Genomic DNA, 22527 nt, shown 5'->3' with positions numbered 1-22527 from the left:
TCACATATATTATTGCACTCAATTCGACAATTCAACGTTCAAAAAGAAGTAACTTTTAGAGCATTGAGATTTGGTTAAAAATACAAATGCTTGCTGAGGTATCAATCTTAGCTAAAGTTTGAAAACTCATACAAAAGAATGGAACAAATATCTCTTAACCCTAATCACATATAGATGAGAACAATATATAATTTCCTTATCAGTAAAACCCCAAAAGGACATAAAAGCGTAATAAAAATGAAATAAGACTATAAAATGAGAAGCTAATTAATATTATAGCAAAAATAACAGCAATACAAATAATATGTTGTTTTCTAATAATCATAGATTATCAGAAACTAAAAAACACTTCGTAAAATTAAGATATTGAAACAAGCTATGAATTAAAGGTCTGCAAAACTACCAATACCAGACCTATGGTAGCTTTTCCTTGCAAAATAATGGCCAGTCATAGTCACTATTATGGTTAGTCACCCTTTAATAAACAGGAAATATATTGAGTCTCTGGTCTCCTGTTTATGCTAGTCTCATCAACGTGGTGAATCACCACTTTTACACTTACATCACATTGCTCTATCCCTGTTTGTTACATTTTAAGAGCCAATCAATGTAGGCTATGGATAAGCCAGTGTTACATGTATGTTTCATGCCTCATTGAATATTCCTATTCCGTAAGCAACTTTGTTATTTATGCAGTGGTACTAGATAGAGACACACATGCTTCACGATATGAGCATCACGATATCACTAAAGAAAGCACCTGTCTGGGCGATGAGAAATTTTTTGGTAGGTAATACAACTGCTGCTCAAATTTAGCTGACATGATAAACTAGGTTGCTGTGTCTTGTCTATTCTCCTGAAAAGACCATTACAAGAATAAGTGCTATCACTTGGCAGTGTTGTCAATGTTTTTGAAAGCATTTCCTACTACTTCTACAGTTTTTTAGAGAGCTACATCTCTAGATCTCATTATATAGAGATATACAGTGAGTGTGAGAGGTTACAGCTAAAATACCTTTTGATATTTAGCCACAGGTACATATATGCAGATGTTAAACATGGAGACTAGACTGAAAGCAATAACATAGTTAATATTAATTGTCTGTGTATCTTACTTTGCTTTGGTTAATCTTTATTGGTTCTGTTTCAGTGTCTCGCTGCCGTACTCCTAACCTGCACGGCTGCCGGTAAGTTTTCCGTCATCCTTCCGTATTGAGAGAAGTGTAAGTTTAGCAGGGGCAATCTTCAGCTCATGCTTGAACTTGCAAAAAACCACATATATAGCAAATGTTTTCTAGAACAGCACACTGTTTGTCATAATTAGAAAACAGACATTTTTTTCAATGTTACACTACTAGGGGTATGAATCTTTTTAGCACAAGCTTTTGGTCGCGACGATAACGGGATAATGTGCAAGTAACAAGTTTAGAATTTATCCATCTTTTGATATGATTTAGGACTCAGGATTTTTCAGTAAATTTGGAAAAGAACAATTTGCACATAATGGCTACCGTTACATATCTGACAGATGTAGTTCATAGGATCCTTCTAGCAAATTTTGACGATAAGAACGTAAAATCTTTTTATTTATTTCCAAGAAAAAGGTATCATGTGTGACGTTTCATGAATAAAATAATATTTTTTGCACTTCTTATTATCATCAAGCTATTAATTTACTGTATATAAGCATAAATAATTTTTTGGTATAACAATATGTGTGCAAAAAACCCTGCCGAATAGTCTGATACCAAAAATTCTGAACCAAATGTCCTGCCCCAGAAAATGTTAGACCACCGATATTCCATACTCCATTCTAGGAGGTATATATATGCTACACTTAACCTAAGAACTATATGCTGGTTTTAATAGGACCATAAATGAGAAGTAAAATTAGTTGGTTCTTTAGACTAAGGGCTAAACTTATTGCTGACAAAGTTACAAAATCGACGCACTGTACAATAAAGCTGTCAACTAATGCTATGAAGCAGTAGTTTAAATAAAAGGAAACAGTGTTACGAATATCAATTTTGTCATTTGTCTAGGATCAGTCACGACTCTTCAGACTTATTAGTTACATATCTTTAGTACGGAACAGTTAGAGGATGGCAAATAGTTAATGCATCACTGGTCACATTTGACAAGATGATTGAAATAACATTCCAGCTGTAACCGCTTTACTGAAGCAACTAACATAGGTTATGAAAAAGTTGAATCAAGTGCATAATCACAGACCAAGTGTTACAAATCAAATATTTGATGAGCGGTCAAGGAAACTTGTTCCATGTTTGTATGGATATGATATGATATGGTAAGATATGATTGTTTTTCTAAACTGAGGTTTGCTGACAGCACATGGTCAGCTGATGTCAATTGCTCTGAATCTATGGTGGTAGCACTAAGAGAGGTTCACAAGAAGAACAGTCTCCTTGAAACGATGACAGCTTGAAACTGTTTTTTGACCTGAAATTATTGCTTGTTAGCCTGTTTCTTGCGCGAAATCTTTTCTTCAACTAAAAAGTTCTTGAAACTTTTTCAAGAACGCTGTTTCTCTTTGCTTAATGTAGTGAGCTACTGTGTGAGAGCTCGTAGTGAGCATGCTTTTAGTGAGCTAATGTTTTTATCATGGCTGAAATTGTAGTAACCATTTGAATAGATCAAATTTCCAGCCATGTTAGATGATTTGCCTACCACGTAGAAGATATGGATATGATAGTTAGTGTTAAAGACTCTAACAGGTTCACAGTTGTAAGTTTGAGCAAAGAGACTTACTTACCTAAAGTATCACCCATTTGGGAGGCTGTGAGACCTTTTCACAGGTACAGCAGATGTGCAGATTCATTAGTCCTAATGATAAGTTATTAGTTTTTTGTCAAACATAAGCAGGTAATTTTAAAATTATTTGCTGATGTAATCCATATAACAGTAAACAGATTTTGAAGTTTTTATAAAACAACAAGTTCTTAGTCTGTTAAAAATTGTTTAAAGTTGTCTGTAAATGCGCTGATCACACACCATGTAAAGGGGTCCTCGGATTACAATGTTAATCCAGTTATTGAACTTGAATGTCATTAAAAGTCAATACATCATTAATAAATTATTCCATATATACTGTACTAAGAAGTATTTTATTGTGATAAAACGCAACAAAAGACATAAAAATATTAAAATAAATAAAAATAATTATTTTTCACATAAGTTGAAGAAAATATTTAAAAAGAGAACCCTTTTTGCGGTATTCCAACAGTTACCTTTCACTCTGGCATCGATGTTGCAAGGGCAGAAGAGGCATGTTCCTTGTGGAGAGAAAGTTGCAGAAGATGCTAGAAACTTCTTGTCTTGCATTCGGTTTTGCTAGTTTGTAGTTTGACTGTCACATAGGTCCTTTAGTAACAATAATAATAATAATAATAACAATGACAATGACGACTTAGATAAAAAGTTATTATTAGTTTTATGATGAGGGGAAGTGAGTGAGAAGTCCTAAGGAATAAAGATGTAATATATTTATTGAGTTATTAACAGAGCCTTAGGAGAGATGGTGCTGCCACTTTAAGTTTCAAGTTTAGCTTCATGAATCCTTTTTAAAAGGATTTTCCAAACTCGACTTGTTTAAATGTAATGAGATTACTCCCTCAGTTTATTCAGCTTCATATCTAAGATACATTTGATATTGAAGGCAGATATAAGACAGTATCTGACTATCAACTAACCCTTTCACTGTCGTACCGCTTTTATGGGAATTCTATGGTCGACTGCGGTATGCGCAATTTTGCGAATTTCCCAGCAATTGTGTAGTAACTTAAATTTTATTATTCGTTTAAAACATAACCGATGATCTTTAGAACTTGTATGATATTGACAGCGCTGTCCGAAGATTTTTCTATAAAGTTAGCCTAAATTTACGAAGCAATTTTAAATTTTTGTTTGAGCATTTCCAACTTGAAAACGAACATTTTTTCTTTCTGACATTCGAACTATTTAGTGTTATTATGGCTTTCGTAAATACCTCCCGCGTTAGAAAACGGAGAATTACTTATGTTTGTGACATTATAGCCAATTCAGATTTAGATTTTTGTAATTACTCAGATAATCAAAGTAGCAGTACCGACTCTGATGGTGGTGAAAGTAATAGTTTTGTAAGAGTATGGAGCATTGTAGAGGATTGTTTTATCTTTGTAACGATCGTAGCTTCACATAGCTTTAGCAATGCACAAAGTATAGACAAATGGAATCTTTTGCATAGCACTGTTTGCTAAGCTGTTGGCAAAATAAAATATTTAACCAAAATGTTCTAGATGGTGTTTGAAGATGAAATGAATTGTATTCATATAATGAAGCAATATCGGCAATTTTTGGTAAAATGGCTGGCAGTAGGCCGATATTTAAATTTGTACATAGAAGGCAGTGAAAGGTCAAAACTTACGCTATGATAAACGAATTGTGAAAAGAGACAGCGTCAAGAAAAATTAATGCATGGCTTTTTAGTAACCGTTGTTAAAACTCTAGTAGGTTTGTGCCTTTTGATTTTGGGAAAGCAAAAGAGTGAGATATGTTTAATACTCATTGCCCAAAGTTGTTTAAGTTCACTTTCATCCTCACATAATTACCTCGACAGTCAGGAATAAGTTGAATCGAGAGAAGGCATTCAACTGCAGCTATAAATTGCTATAGAGTGGTTGATAATAATACTATTGAAATATGATGTTACAAAATTTTTCATAAAAGATAACTTTACATTAAAAACTGATTCTCTGTCAAGACCAATTATTGACCCAGAAGTTCTAGTTCTATTAGCATGCCAAGGCAAACCGAGGTTGAAAGGCTCAACTAATCTTCTAAAATCTTCTAACACTCCCAATATTTTGTTGTTTTTTGCATAAAAGCAGTGTGACCTCCTTGCTGATTATAAAAATTGTTGCAACATTACATTTTTGTGAATTTTCATTGAGACTTTTGCATTTGTTTTTATAATCCTTAGTACCCCGTCAGTCCAGTATGCCATGAAAGATCATCAGGGGTGTTATTGAGACTAAAGGTTGGTTCACACTATATCGCCTTATCTCGGTGTTGATGTCACAATACTTTGGTGATCGTCGATAATAACAATGTTTACACTATCACATACCTATCCCATTTGCATCAGGAAATACTCTGTGATGTAGGGTTCCCATTTCTCTTTTTAAATTTTTGCGAAGAAATCTCTTTGTTTTTTCGTGCTGGAATTAAATACTCGTCTGGCAGCGATTGTCATAAACAGATATGAACACATCACGCTATTCGCGACTGCGAATAACTATCGCCGAAATGGTTTACATTTGAAAGGCGGTCATAGATGAGTGGCGAAATATTGGGAAAGTTTGACAGCTGTAAACTTTCCCGACGTGTCCGGGTCGCTTCGTCGATGCCATCAGTTTCCGGTTCACAATATCGATGATGAACGCCGAAAGGAAAATGCTGACCAACGGCTATATAGTGTGAATCAGCCTCAAGTATATGCTCAAATGATGATGGGTAGTGGGCCGGACGGAGAAATAAAATGTTGCGGAAACCTCAATAAAGAGCTAGCTAGTAAGTATCCTACAAAGAATGTAAACCTGTTAAACTATATAACGTTATCATGCTATTACAGAGAATGACAACTCTACTGACCCTTATGGACTAAGAATCATAGACATCGGAACACATTGGATAGCAGTCAATTGGACAGACCCAAAGCCACTACAGTCGTTCAAAGTTGACGCTGAACCAGATAATGATCAAGCGATAGGCATTCATTCTACCTACAGTATATATGGGGCCCTAAGGGTAGGTCACCTTACACTACTGTAAAACCTCTAATTGAACGCTATGACCCTCTGTTTTAAATAGAGGTGGCATTCAATTAGAGATTTTACGGTACCTTATTAGCAATGTCTTTCATTATTTCTCACGGCTAGTAAATGTAGTCAATAAAATTTTTATCACACCAATATTTATCGTAAAAGAAAAGTAAAATACTATTGTCAAAGCTATATTTCAAATTAAAATCATCTATAGCCTCTTTCACTCAGTTTAGGTCCCAATTGTTTCATCAACATCTATTTCCGTGACACTATTAAATAGCATATGGCTTGACACAAGTTTTCTATTGGCTTAGCTGTATCTATGTCTATAATGGAAGCTTAAAGCATGATGGATAAGCAATGCTAGGTTTCATAAACTTCTTAAGGAGATGATTGATGTAATTGGGTAGTTATAGCTCATCAACCTATTTGTTGGATAAAACTAGATTTATGCTATTGATCTATTGTCCGTGGCAAAATAAACCATTTCTTCGCAATTTTTAGTCAAGGCACATAGATTCACATAATTAATTGATATTGAGGATGAAAGATGTCTCAATTAAAAATCTACATGGATTTTAAATAAAAAAGTAACAAGATAATATAATGTATTATATACTGAACACTGACTATAATATAATATCTGATTATTTTTAAGAGAAATTATGCACAGGCTTAATTAGGTATGTGTTATTATTGACTGAGTCGGCGAGTCAGATGAAATAATCGGAGAACTCCGGACGAGGTATGACCTTCCAGGTTTTTTTGAATACTTGTTCTCATGGAAACTAGGCAGACATGCATATGAAATAGATTGAAAGTTTTTTCTTGTAAACTAAAGCTTTCTAACATACAGTATTTGCACTTCTTGCAGACAAGCCACGAGTATGAATTTGACTTTCTCACACCATACACCAACTACACCCTTACTGTGGAGCCTTTTACCTCTGACCCAAGTGTCCCGGCTAAGCAGCCTGTTAGAGCTACAACTCTTCAATACGGTAAGTCAACGTTTAACTCTTTTCATATGGCTAAAATTGATCTCTTGGTAAACTAGGAACGTCCTAGATGAGAGTTGCCTATCTTTGTCAATATGAATATCTTCATGCCATTATAGCTTTACATTTGAAAACTATTTCAATGCGGGCAAGTTACATGCAGTGGAAGTAAAATATTATGATTTGATAGTGAAGTCAGGCTAGCTAATACCAGCATGCACATAGATCTTATTGATGTCTACACATGCATATACATGTACAACCATCAGGTACCTGTGACAGACATTGCAACCATCAGGTACCCCTGACAGACATATACAACCATCAGGTACCTGTGACAGACATATAAAACCATCAGGTACCTGTGACAGACATATACAACCATCAGGTACCTGTGACAGACATATACAACTATCAAGTACCTGTGACAGACATATACAACCATCAGGTACTTGTGACAGACATATAAAACCATCAGGTACCTGTGACAGACATTGCAACCATCAGGTACCTGTGACAGACATATACAACCATCAGGTACCTGTGACAGACATATACAACTATCAAGTACTTGTGACAGACATATACAACCATCAGGTACCTGTGACAGACATATAAAACCATCAGGTACCTGTGAAAGACATATACAACCATCAGGTACCTGTGACAGACATATAAAACCATCAGGTACTTGTGACAGACATTGCAACCATCAGGTACCTGTGACAGACATATAAAACCATCAGGTACCTGTGACAGACATATACAACCATCAGGTACCTGTGACAGACATTGCAAACAAACTATTGCTATTATTCGTATCATGGCAATTTCTTTGGATACAAGTTGAAGCCATGCACTGTCTCCTGAGCTTCTTCGAGAATTGCTTTCCGTATCATTTTTTGTCTAAATTTGGTGAAAATTGTAGTCTTTATGAGTTTCGTATTGCATGTGAGCTGCTTTAATGAAATAGAATTTAAAGAGCTAGAGGTTCCCTGATTTGAAATGCTTAAACTAATCAAGTTTTTCATTTGGAAACAACCTGACGGTTTGGAAAACACAAAACGTTGTTGCAGTGTTAAATAATGAAGTTATTTCTATAATTTAAAAAGTAATGTTAGCAAACGCCAAATACTAACAGACAAGGTTGTAAGTAGATAAATATCAAATGAGGATAGAATGCGATCACATTTAGTACCTTATTTAATCTTTCTAAAAAGTGCTATTTTAAAAGAACAAAACTACCACAAATCATTACATCGACGTACCAAAGAGAGAAGACAACTTACGAAGGCACACAAAAGTGTACAACCACATTGTTTGGCTGTAACTGTTCTGTCAAATTTTACTGTATGCGTCATGTTAGCAGCTACTAGAAAGGTTGAGAACATCCGAGATCGAGTATTTGTAGTAGCATTGGCTGGTTCTACCTTCATGACTCATGAATCTGTGTACCACGCATCATCAGTAGCTAACATACATGTAAAATGTACACACAATCTGCAAAGTTCTGTGTCAATTATTCGTGCCAACCAAATGTGTAAACGTTTGTGTTGATACATTTTTGATGGTAACGTCCATGCATGGCGAACTGCATCCTAGTTAGACATATTTTAGGGATTTCCTTTTATATGGGAAATCCCAGGTTTCTCCTTCATTGTGCACCAAACCTTCATTTACATACATATATATATATATATATCTTTAGGTGACATATATATATATATATATATATATATATATCTTTAGGTGACATATATATCTTTAGGTGACATATATATATATATATATCTTTAGGTGACTGGTGATACATCACCAGTCACCTAAAGAGGAAAATTAAAAATTTAGATTTTGCCCATGTTTTAGCGCCAGGAAAAGTCAGCATTCTACATCTTGCTGCATCACATGACAACATAACCGTGCAATGGAAGGAGCCGGAGCAAGCAAATGGTGTCATTGAAGAATATTATATATCCATCAACACTAATGTTATCGTCTATAATATTACGGTAAGTAGATTTTTACCAAATGTAGTTTAGTCAATAATATAATTAAATATATACCTAACTAGTATATATTTTATCTAATATAATAATATCTGTAAATATCAATTTTCTCACCTACCAAACCTCCTTACCATCTTCTCATGCTTTTACCTCAACAATTCGTAGCATTTAGATTATAGTCATACCTTGACACACGAGCTTAATGCTTTCCAGGACTGAGTTCGTATGTCAATTCTCTCGTATCGTAAATCAATTTTTTTTTATAAAATTACTAAATACAGGTTGTTCCACTCCCAATTTCTAAAATCCATCTAAAACAATAGATTACAATGAAAAAATGTTTTGTATGTATAGTTCGAATGTACCACCTACATTCACAAAGTAGCAAATAGCTACTGTATATAATAGTGGTTGTGATCTGCAATAAAATGTAACATTATTATGTACAGAACTAGCCAGTTTAACTTTTTGTCCAATCATATGAACTTTTCCAACAACCGCAAGGCAAGTTTGTGCATATTATTATTATTATCGATTATAATTAACTGCATTTCTATACTGAAGTTTTGCATAAATAGAGAGTTTTTTACATTAAAACTTGAATGATGGAAACCAACATTGCTAAAAAGGCTCACGGTTTCCCAATACAGAGACAAAGTTCATTCACAAGAATTGCTTCCACTGCATATTGCTCTCAATTTTGTTGCTATTAAAATTATAAAAAACTGAGGTGAAGGTTGAGGCCGTTTTTTGCAGGTAAAACACATTGTTTGCAGGTAACGGACGTATTTTAATTATTGGCTCACAATTTGTAAACTTTCTGATATCATGCCTGCTTCTGAAATCCTATATGAACGAGTCCCCCTAGGTCATTGTACATGTGTGAATCGTTGTACATGTGTAGGTCGTTGTACATGTGTAGGTCATTGTACATGTGTGGGTTGTTGTACATGTGTAGGTCATTGTACATGTGTAGGTCGTTGTACATGTGTAGGTCGTTGTACATGTGCAGGTCATTGTACATGTGTAGGTCATTGTACATGTGTAGGTCATTGTACATGTGTAGGTCATTGTACATGTGTAGGTCATTGTACATGTGTAGGTCATTGTACATGTGTAGGTTTAGTTCTCACATATTTGTGTTTATATGGATGAATTTGCTTTGTGTGCCTTGTATTCATTCTTTCAAATAGAGTAATATATAGTGATAATGTGGCTAATGAGGGAGAGCACATAGGAGAATCCCATATAATATCATTTATGTGCTGTAAGTCATGTGTATATACATATTTGTCATGCTCATGGGTGTGTGTGTGTGCGCGTACATGTGCCCGTCTTTTATTCTGCATATGAGTCTTTTATTCTGCGCATGAGTCTTTTATTCTGCGTATGAGTCTTTTATTCTGCGTATGAGTCTTTTATTCTGCGTATGAGTCTTTTATTATGCGAGTGCATCTTTTGTTCTGCGTATGAGTCTTTTATTCTGCGTATGCTACGAGTTTCCACATTTTTCAGCCAATTTTGTCCAAACCTCCCCATGTGCTTCCCCCTTCGCCAAGTCACTAAAAATATTTGATTTCAAACCTCCACCTGGTTATTTAGAACTAGCCTTTTAGATACTCGCCTGTAAGCCTACTCCAAGGGATACCAGGCTCGATTTACAATCTTAGAAGCTTTGTTTTCATATAAATGTGCCATGATCTATCTGATTACTAAAGCTCTGTCTGAGACTAAGGAATGCGTCTCTGCATGCATCAAGGGCAATCTATAGATATAAATCTCAGTGTTTGTCTGTCTGTCCCCTGTGTGTCCAGTTATAGCAACAAAGTTTTAGGGAAGAAAAATCTGCCTTGCAGAGAATTTGAACTCACAACCTCCAGGTCTGCAGACAGGCGAGCTAATTTACTATACTGCGTGTGCAACTGGTCGTCTGGCTGTGATGATTAATAATTGGGCACATACTTATTACCTCAGTTAAAATACTCACGCTTAAAGTACTTGAGAAAATACTATTGGTTATTAACTAGCACACGTGATCGTTACGTGTAATGTCACAAGCTGGCTTCATATGTAGGACATGGCTTTTATTATAGTAAGTTACTAGCTTTACTAGCTTAAGTTACTCAAATTCATCGGGTAACTATTTTATTACCCATGTAACTCCAGACATACAATTAGTTGCCCTCAATAAATAATTGTGTTCAAGAATGGTTGTCGTAAAAGCAGTGTAACAATTTAAAATCTACAGGCATGTTGTTGGCTGGTAAAAAATAAAAGAAATCTAGGGCTACACCAAGCTTACTGCTAGCTTTATCTGCCCAATGACTCCAACAAGTTGGAATTCACAAATAAGGAACTGTGTTCACCCCTGTTAGTTGATTTCAAATTGGAAAAACATATTATCTATTATGCTGCGGATAGTCTGCTATGATGTTATACATATTTCTAGGTGAACGGATCGATAACTGAAATCACAGTAAGGAATGGGATAAAGCCTAACACGACATACACTGTGACTATTGCCGCCAAAACAGGGTACGGCTGGGGTGATACCTATTATCAGAATGTGACAACTCTAGTGACATGTAAGTTTTCTTATCTTACACTAATCTGCTTATATTTCTTATCTGTTGTTTCAGAGTAGGAATTAGCTTTAGATTGTTTAAAGACAGAGGGAGTAAGACAGCTTCTACCAATTGAGATGTACAGAGTGTATATAGAATATGAAAAGGCTTGTGTTCCCATTCTAAAGTACAAACAATTTCATGGATTTCAATCACTATGCTTCCATGACACAGTTAATCCGCAAGTGCGCATCATCCACAACATGGAGACGGCAAAAATCCGAAATTCAAGCGAGTTTTGTTACTCGCAAATTTTTACCGAATGTTTCATGCTTGTGAAAGATGGAAACAACTCTTGCAAATGATGGGCAAACAAATGCCGCGCCAGCTATTCCATTTTAAATATTTTTCACATTTCAGTCGTTTCTATTTTGATTTGACCAGTTCCAAATTTGCCACTATGACCTCTGGCATAGAGTTCCTCATTTTTTTAAACAATATACTCGCATTATTTGGTAAAATGCAAATGCTCATTGAAATACCATCGCACGGTACCTCAAAGTGCACACAATTCCAAATCCACATCATCTGTGCCATGAAAACGTAGTGCTTTAATAAGATAAAATTGTTAGTACGTCTAAGCGTTGCTCATGCTTACTGGTTGAACTTCATTGGCATTTAGCCAAAATTGGGGCATGAGCAGACAATTACTAAGGTTTATGAGAGACTAAAGAAACTATAAAAGCTGGGGTTTAATAGTTGTTGATTTTAAACAAATTAGAATATTTTTATAATGTAGATAGCTAAAGAAAAATTGCTTTATTTGATCTCCATTTCTCAAATACGGGTACTAAAGTCATAAGGCTAACTGACAGCACAATTTTTTATTGCATTAACAGTAGTAGATAGCAGTACGGACCGGTGTTTAAAATATAAGTTGAGTAATTGAGTAATTTTGGCAAAATATAAGGTTTTATCAAAATTTTTAAAGCGCAAAAATGAATGGAAACACTTGAGATCTTTTCAAAATATTGATTGAAAACAGCTGTGACGCTATATAATTATTATATTAAAGGGTAACTGACAGCATTTTAAAATTACATCTACATATACCAATATAATCATGATATGTTATTTTACAGCAATGAATTTGATGTTAGAAGAACAAAAAGTCAGTTTTGGAGACAAACACACTCGCCATGCAAGCTCCAAGCTGTCACATAAAGCTGCCATCTTTTTTGGCACAACATAGAAGTATGATATTTGATGTCAATGCTGATGATTAGTTAATGCATGAATAAAAGTGTTTCTGTTTGCCGCCATTGTAACACACTTTTCCTCGACCTAGTCGCTATGCTATGTTGTCATGGTTACCCAACATGGCAAATAATTATAACGCAAGGAAGAAGCAGATTTAACAAATTCCGAAAAAGTCTATGCCGTATTTATACTTGCCGCAGTAACTTTCGAGAGGTGATGATAAAATTACACCAATCGTTTTGTTTGTACATTGTGTGGAGTGTGCGAGCAAGAAATTTTTCTTTACACAACTAGAAAATTAAAAAATTGGTCTGTAACAATTAGTTATTCTTGGAAGTAACCGGTTTAAAACATATTAACGCTCGGCTTTTCTTTCGTGAACAAGGATTTTGAATTGACAATTTTCTAGTAAATTGACATTGAATTGACGGTAATCTAGTAAAAAATAAGCAATTTTAAGACACTAGACACAAGTAGACCAACAGTAAAAGTTGTGTCATTTACAACTTCTTTAGTGAAGAAGTGAATAATGTTATTTTATCGGAGTTACCTCTCTTGACCATTTCTGTTCCTTCTTAAAGTGGTTTGCGATTATTTTACATCTGTAGATCCTTCTGGAACTCCGGCCAACTTTATACACTCTGATGACATCACTTCCTACTCCACCGAGCTTTACTGGGAAGAAATATTGGAAGATGAAAGAAACGGATATATTGCGTAAGCCTCAATTATTTAATTAAATACAGTTTCGTTGGAACACAGGCTAAATCTGAATGTTAGAACATTATTATCTAACGTCAGTACGTACACTTCAACTGATTCATAATTAACTTTATTTGTTTTAATTTTATTCATAGTTGTGGAAGGACAACCCTCAACTTTGTATTATATCACAAATCCTATCTAATGTCAGTACACTTGAGTTGATTCACAACTAACCTTATCTGATCTTAGAGGCTACCGGTTGAGATATATGGATAGAGGTAAACAACATGAAGTCTACACAAAGACTAACGAGTACAGATTTGACAATCTGACACAAGACACCTTTTATACATTCTATCTCTCTGGTTATGTTGTGAACAACAAAGGTCGTTGTTTGCTTGGACCAGAAGCTATCTTGGAACTAACCACACTTCAGAGTAAGTAATTAAAGTTTTTGCCAATTATCGTTTTCATGTCCAGCATAAATTAGGAGAAAAAATTAATTATGCAAATAAATGAATGAGAATTGTAAATCTTTACACTCTTTACGATTTTACCGAGGTTGAAAAGTTTATGTTTTATGCTGAAAATTATACTGCATGTATACATGTAGGCCTATATATATTTATATACATACAATGTACAAATGTACGCTCAAACAAAATATACATGATGAAATGATGTCACTAGTATCTCAGCTGCCTGTCTCTCTTGTTGTTAATATCGGCTAATGTGATCAAATTGCAGCCTTATGTGTCTCCATTCTGCTGGTCTCTTTGCTATTATTGGCGTCATAATTGGGCTTTTGCTTGAATTTGAAGATTTTAACTGCAATCAAGTTTGGCCGATTTTAATTTTGAAACATCCTGGCAGTTAGACCACCTCAAACATCAAAAACAATTGCAAATGATAGAAAAACACCGATACTTTCTGAAAAAAATCATGTTTATATTGGGACAAGCGCATTGCGACAAGGTTCATTCATGTTTGTCAGTGATTGTAAAGTTTATTACATAAAAGTTAGAAAACTTGTCTGTCTTTTATTATAGGTGCACCAGCTCCACCTGTTTATGAGCAGCTACGCAATTATTGGCTAGTTGACGAACTTGTTACATCCAATCAGATAACATTTGTACTAACAGAGAATGTCCTTGAGATATTTTCTCAAGACAATGGAGATATAACACAATACCAGATTCTTGTCATTAAAAGTGACTCCAATGATGAGTTTCGTCAATGTAAGCATATGTTTTACTTGATAGAGCAGGTGAGATAGAACTTGATAGAGAGGGAGGGAAAGAGAGGGAGAAAAAGAAAGAGGGAGACAGAAAGGGAAAGAGAGAGGGGGAAAAAGAACGAGAGAGGGAGTGAGAGAAAATGAGAGGGAGATAGAGGGAGGGAGAGGGATGGAGAAAAAGAGAGAAGGAGGGAAAGAGAGAGGGAGGGAAAGAGAGAAAGGGAAAGACAGAGGGAGAGAGAGAGCAAGAGAGGGAGCGAGAGAAAGAAAAAGAGGAGAGGAAGAGAAGGAGAGAGGGAGATGGGGGGGGGGGGTGAGGGAGAGAGGGAGGAATAGAGTAAAAGAGCGAGAGAGAAAGAGTGAGAAAGGAGAGAGAGAGAAAGAGTGAGAAAGGAGAGAGAGAGAAAAGCAAGAGAGAGAAAAGCAAAAAAGAGAAATAAAGAGACAGAGAAACAGAGGAGAGAGAGAGCAGATAAACTAACAGCAAGTACGAATGAGAAACTATATGGCAAAAGCAATGAAGAATAAAGTTGTACTAAACCTCTGGTCACTGAATGATGAAGTGTGTTGAGCATGAATGACAAAGCAATAATCGTATGGCCTTAGATGGTCTCAGATAGTTTGTCATCCCATAACCTTTCTACTATTGTAGCCGGATACACAGAGAATATGACGGAACCATTAACTTGGAATCAGGCTAAGAGAAAGTCCTTCAGGGAACCCTATGCTATATCCTTGCCACAACCGAGTCCAGCCAGCTGGTCAACAACAATCAGAAACAGAAGGTGACTCTGCTGTACTTAATTTATATATGACACGTTCAACTCAAGTTGATTTGAGTATAAGACAACTCAAATCATAAATTTCATGTGGGTAGGCACTGAGTAGTATAACCTATTAATACTAATGTACAAACAAGTGAAACTCCCTGTAGATTAGTTGTTGCTATACATATTTCTATATTACCAGAATTTAGTTTTTTTCAATAACTTGATGACTTTGTTTAGGACAACATCATCGCAATCAGAGATCACAATAGGATCAGAGAGCTGTGATTCCAGAAGCCAGTACTGTAATGGACCACTGCAAGCTCTCAAAACTTACTGGTATGGTATCACATTAATCCTTATACTGTAGGTGATAGTACTTCCTATTCAAACTGGCCACTACTGTCACACCTTTGGTTAATGCAAGATTCGCTGACCTAGTTAAGTTTCTTATCTCTAGATGGTTGTTGTTAACATTGGGTTTTACTTTGGTTGAATTTTGTTTTCATTCACTACTTCATTGTATAAACACCGTGGGCTTTTAAACCTAAAGGTAATAGTTAAAACAATTTGTAGCTGTTTTGTTTTACTTAGTAAAGTTAGGTGATAATTTCATTATACAGCTAGCAGTAAGCCCTATGATGCCTGGGATTTCTTCAATTTTCAATCAGATAGTCAGGAGGTGGGTGTTTAAGTTGGGTGGCCGAACAACATTGCAGAATAATTGTCTGGAAATACGACTGCACCGTATGGGATTACAACTCGCGACACTAACACCTGCACCAATTCACTGCCATATACATGTAGTTTTGTAGAATAATTTTTGAGATAGTTATTTGCTGAGCTTCCCTAGCACACCTGACCATCTTCCACAGTAGACTAGACACTCAGAGTACTAGTGTGTTTCATTTTCAAAATTATAAAATAGAAAGCTGTTATGCTTTGAAACCAAACAGACATCCTTCATAACAAATGTAAATTAGTGGTTTAAAATTATAAACTTTTTTCTTTTAAAAACATACAAAATCAAAGATTTTACTCAATTTTCTGATAACAAAAGCTACAACTTGACTAGTTAGTCTATCTACTTGCAGTGCTGAATATTTAGATTAGTGTATTCAGTCAAGTCATCCTGTGTACTTTTAGTGTCTACGCAAGAGGATGGACTAAGAATGACTTCTACACAGATTCTGATTGCCTAGCCTTAGCTACAACAAAGTATAATTTGACAGCGTTAATTGTTGGAATCGTTGTCGCTGTTGGAGTCCTTTTGCTGGTCTTTGGAGTTGTCTTTTACTGTGTGCGCAAAAATAGAAAACCTAAAAGGTATGTTCATTATCATAAAGACTTTGTACAACTCAAAGATGTAACAGCTTTCTTACAGTATATTTATATATTATAAGAATGTTTTTAATAAACGATTATTTTATTGGCGAAGAGTAATAACCAAAACCTTTTGTTTTTAACATAAGATATTTAGCATAGATGCTCATCTATTGTAACACTACATTATATAAACTTTTGTTATATAACATGCATTTTTAATATGAACAACAAAAAGTAAAATATAAAAAAGGTATTATTTTGTAACATGTATTGTAACACAGCGTAGTATATTGTATAATATGATGTAATAATATGTAATATAGTATAATTAAAAGCAATATTACATAAATTATTGAAACATAATCTAATACAAAATAAGATAATAAGAACAACCTGATTAAATAAGTAATGTAATAAATTGAAATATAGTATCAAGTATAAAATATAGTATGTAAAATAAAATATAGTGAAACAATATAGTATTAAAAATAAAATTTAATGTAATGAAAATCTCTTTTATCACATAATATAGCATAATAAATATATTTGGATATGTAAAAATTCTATTTACTCTAATAAGCTATTATAGCTTATTATATAAGTATAATACAATGTGAAATAATTAAATCTAAAATAAAGTATTGAAATCTAATTCAAACTCTATTATTATAACATATATATAATATATATATAATGACTCACATGCAGTAGGTATTGTAATAATTCTATTGTAAAAGGTAAATTAAAGTATATTTCATATATTTAGCAAACCTCGTCTACGGAAAGATGCGGTACCCTTGCCTAAGACACCAAGGCAGAAGGATGGCCAAGAAACATATGACTACATAGAATCCACGGAAATGCGATCTTCCTACATAGACTTTGAGAATGAGTACTGTGATCCAGATGATGTACATAATAACAAAACAACTGCAGAAAATGGGTCAGTATGAATTAACCTGTTAATATTTCATCATTAGATTGATTTGATCACTTGTGCTGTCTCCTCAATTTAGGTGGCCTTTTTTATCCTACTACACCATTCTTTTCTATTCTTCTTAATTTCATCTATTTGTTCAATTTGCATTCCTATAGATTTCAGATCTTGTACGATGTTTTTTTTTCCATATGAACTTGGGGGCGCCTTCTGGATCCTTTCAGGGGGTCTATATTCTTGTAGTACTTTTCTGACGGGGTTTCGACAGATGCATATAGAAATGACACGATATAATACACTAGCTGGACAACTAAAGCATATGATATAAATAATTATCAACTAATAAATAAAACAACATAAACAAATAATATAATAAATATAATACAATAATAAATACAAATGAAAAAAGAAATGCCAAGAAAATATACATAAAGAAGAGATAAAAATACATAACATCTACCCTAATGTACTCAATGGTAGCCAAAAATTTATTTACTCACTCGTGCACATGAAAAAGCTAAATGAAAGAGTTAAAATTTACTTTATTTGTTAAAAGTTTACACTTATTATTAAAAAAAACAATAAAAAGTAATGAAAGCAAAAATATGAGGTAGGTTGTAAAAAGGCTCTAGGAATGCAATGGTGGTTCAAATGGAAGGTGGGTTTTTTGACAATGGAATCATCACTAAAAGACAGGATCTTCTGTACAAAACCCTATCGTTAAGTTAAGTCTACCTTAAATATAATCTTAATCTATATATATAAAATGAGTGTATGTCTGTCGTTCGTATGTCCAGTTATAGCGATTATAATCGAGGAATGAAAAAACCATGTTGTACTGAAAACGAACTCGGAGCCTGGTTCTGCAGACAGGTGTGCTATCTACTAAGCCACACAGCCTAATTGCCATATTATGAGTTAACTGTGCACATACTTATTGCATTGGTTAAAAAAGGCATGCTTAAGAAAATACAATTGGTAACTATGAGCACATTGAAGATCATGATTGTGGGAGAGATCATGAAGTGTAACGTACCAATTATAAGCATAATTATAATGACAAGTAAATATTTAGACTAGCTTAAGTTACTCAAATTCCCTGGGTAAAGAAACTTGGCTAAAGGCAACTAAGTTACCTGCCACTGTTTATACGTTGTTTTTTTATTACCCATGCAACTCCGGGCATTCACCTAGTAATGCATACAGAAATCTTTATCAGCAGGTTGTCGATTAATCATTTGTATTAAATACATAGTACTATATTGAATGTAATACATAAGCATATTAATTAATTACATTGTCTCAGAGTTACTTTTGTTGATTTGTAGCTACATTCTGGATGCCGCAACAGTGCAGGAGTGACAGTATTCTTTATCAAGCTCTCTTATATATGTATATATCTATAGAATGCCTCGTATTATCGAGCTCTCTTATATATGTATATATACACAGAATGCCTCGTATTATATAGAATGCCTCGTATTATCATGTATTTGAATAAAGTTCTGGTGATTTACATGTATATTTTTAGTGCTTGCGAACAAACAACTTTTTTTATTCATGCTTTGTTTTTATGATACATGCTTTTGTATATTAGGACTACTACATTTGTTAATATGAATAGAATTGAAATCAATACCAGATCCAGCATTCTTTATTAAAAACCAGAGCCATAGAAAGAGGCAGTTGCTTACCAAAATCATTCTTCTGTTTTAACAATGATATACAGCCCTTCAGTGGGGGCTGTATATCATTGGTTTCAAGTCCAGACTGTTTAAGAATATGTTTCAAACTACATGTATTATACCAAAACTAAGTATTTTATGAATTTTTGGCTTCATGTCTTGGCCTAGGCTACTGCTTTGTATTGTTACACATTGACCCATAAGCTATGATGGTTGCAACAAAAAATGCTAAATATCAGACGATACCAAAAACCCGATTAGGTGTTTGATTACTAAACTATTGATGAAAAAGCAGCTGCTCTTTTGGAGTTGTACTCTCGCTATCTTTCACTCAACGCTCATGACAAAATTTGAAACAAATTTGAAAATTTGCTCTGAGCAAAATTTGAACAAGCAAATACTAGCAACATATACAATTTTTAACTTACTGTTTAACTTTAACAGTAAGTTAAAAAGTGAAACTAACTTTAAATGTTAGTCTCACTTTTTGAAACATACGGTAAATGAATTTACTAGTTTGTTATTGTTACCTACAAGATGAGCAAACATAAACTGCCAAAAGTTGCTTCTAATCGGTCATTTGTGACTGATCCTGAAATTCTAATTTATGACTACCATTTGAGTATCTCCTAGTAACGGAACATATAGTGAACTATAGTTTTATTGCTCTCAAAGCAATAAGTTCGCTGCCATTATATCACTATAATGCTGGTAAGTTGAAAAACTTAGCAAATTTTACTATAATAAGAACTCTGTTCATCTGTCCAAAACCATAGTTGGGAAAAAGGTTGCACCACACAGGATTCAAACAGCTTGGCAGATAGACACTGCGTCAAACAACCGCCTTGAAACTCTTCAGAATAATTGTGCACATACTTATTATACCTGATGAACTCTAAGAGCATGTTAGACTGCCAGGGTACTTGTAAAACTAATACAGAAGTAGCTTTGATACTAAAACAAGGATAAGCAGAAAACTTAGTGAGTTGAAAGGCCCGGTAAAGGTGGGATGGCAGAGCGACGAAACCAGGGCCTACTGTCTAGCTGATTCCAGGACGGACATCATGGCCGAGCCTTCTCATGGCTGGAGACCTGGTTGCAGGTGAGCCAGCTTCGTCTATTGAGCTGACTAACAAAGAACTGATGAGCCAAGACTACAAAAGAGGCAGAGCCTAGCGCATGAGCTTATGTATAAATGGAGCCCTATATAAGATGAGTGAAGGAAGGCAGAGATAGCTGGCAGTTTCTCTGCATGTTGTTCATTGTAATGCACACTCATTGATCACATGTACTCATATATATATTTGCAAAATTATGTGAAAAATGGAATAAACTACTGCAACAACTAAACGGAAATTAAAAACAGTTGTAATAGTGGATAATCAAAATAATGCAAACAAGGAAATGCAGGAATTGGTGTAATCAGATGATTAAACCTGTGTAAAAGGAGATTTGTATATCACTGGATACTGAGCCAAGCTGAATCAGAGTGAATATTTGCAAAATATATATTCATATTCTTGCTAAGGCTTGGTGTATTCATTTTTGTAGAGCAATAAAGGGGAAAAGCAGTTTCCTAGCGGGAACTTTTTAGCCTTTGATTCAAATGTCACGATAATCAGACTGATGGCTCCATTTTGTGCCTAAAATAGTTCTACAGATGATAAAGTCTAATACACTCATAGGGCTAAAATGAATTTTTTGGAGCATATGCAATGGCATACATAATAATTTTCTAGCCATTATTTTATGTTTGCCAAATTTTATCGCAAATTAGTTGAGCTGGTTTAACTAAGTTACCGCAAAAAGCAGTATAAATCTCGTAAGACTATAACGTGTTATGCGTTTTAACTTGTCTTACATATTATCTACCACTTCTTTGCTAGCTAAACTATTATATTACGATATAATAGTTTAGGCTTAGGTCCTCCATTCTAGACTATGCTGTCATCAACAAACTACAAAGTAAAATATTCTAGACAATCATTATATCGTTTGTAATAAAAAGGGTTGGTGGTAATTATGACACAGAATTCCCACCATTGTCACCACGGGACAAACGTTAGATGGAATGGTGGCTCTGAGGAGAGCTGAGATGGGAGAGGGGGACTAATGAAGTGACTATCAATTGGTACTCATATTTATAGACTGCTAGTGTGCGTAATAGAGTTCTCGGAATTCACACAGTCAATTTGAACAGTCAATTACCTATAATGCACTCGCTTAATACAAGTTCGTTGTAGTATAGTATTATATGTATGTTTTATATTAGCAAGTTTTCATGAAAACCAATTATTACGTTATTATTTTAAGATTTGCATGTTACTATATAAATACTCAGAAAATTATTAATACTCGTATTGCGTGATTAGTTAGTGACAAATATGATCGTTTTTGTATTTGAAATATGTTATTGTGGCAGCAGTTTACCTAATTACTGTGCAGCTGATCAACTGTAGATATTTCCTATGATTTGCTATGTAACCTTTCAGTTTTATCATTGCTGTTGTGTTACTGCTTGGTACTGTGAGATATAACACCAATAAAGATACTGCGTTCTTTACAATAGCTCTGCTTGATTTTCCAAAGCAAATAGCGTAGAAAATTCTTGTCACTGTTTCTGACTTTAGCATTGTGATATCAGCCAGCGTATCATAGCTTCATTCACTATAAGTACTATTGACCGAACATCAAGAATTATTGCGCTTAGCTTACTAGGGTGTAACATTTGGGAAAAGGCACCACGAGTCTGCTTGTCAACTCATCGAGTTTGCGTGAACTCGCTCTTGAGTTGGAAGTCGTTTATCCTTGTATAGTGAAATTTACTTCACGTTGATTTGCAACAAAATAGAATAGGCAAATAGCTGTTGGCAAAAGAAACTAAGAGTCTCTGCTACAAAGAATTCAATTTATCAAGGTGCTTTTAATGTTCACTTATGGAATAGGCTGTGTGCAGTAGAGCAGCCCAGGCATCTGACAAATGTCTACTGCACCAACTTTTTCAGGAATCCAAAACTTTAATGATGCAATAAAGAATGATGGCCATAAAATATCGCTTTGAGTTGCTAACAATGTGAACATGTACATGTACGGGTATAAACTCGCCCACACATTGGTAGAACTTGAGTGGAACATAGCAGAGTTTAGGCAATTGTTTAAACGTCATTTTATATAAAATCTCACTTCTGGTGGCGGCGTACGTTCAGAAAATTTACATACA

At 34.5% G+C, this 22527-nt stretch overlaps 1 protein-coding gene across 1 annotated transcript; it reads left to right on the top strand.

The window, feature by feature from the left end:
* Window positions 1–698: 698 nt before the first annotated feature.
* Window positions 699–19398, top strand: LOC137408352 (receptor-type tyrosine-protein phosphatase delta-like). Its single transcript, XM_068094849.1, has 14 exons — window positions 699–786; window positions 1151–1187; window positions 5630–5805; window positions 6697–6823; window positions 8687–8829; window positions 11276–11411; window positions 13259–13367; window positions 13605–13792; window positions 14405–14593; window positions 15245–15377; window positions 15600–15698; window positions 16506–16685; window positions 17452–17628; window positions 18951–19398. Exons 1-14 carry the CDS (start codon window positions 718–720, stop codon window positions 18982–18984), a joined length of 1797 nt encoding a protein of 598 aa, XP_067950950.1. The 5' UTR covers window positions 699–717; the 3' UTR covers window positions 18985–19398.
* The last annotated feature ends 3129 nt before the right edge of the window (window positions 19399–22527 follow it).

The sequence above is a fragment of the Watersipora subatra genome, chromosome 11 (genome assembly GCF_963576615.1).
Source record: "Watersipora subatra chromosome 11, tzWatSuba1.1, whole genome shotgun sequence".
Taxonomy (NCBI): domain Eukaryota; kingdom Metazoa; phylum Bryozoa; class Gymnolaemata; order Cheilostomatida; family Watersiporidae; genus Watersipora; species Watersipora subatra.
Note: the sequence above shows the minus strand (reverse complement) of the source record. Positions and strands in the feature narration are given on the sequence as shown.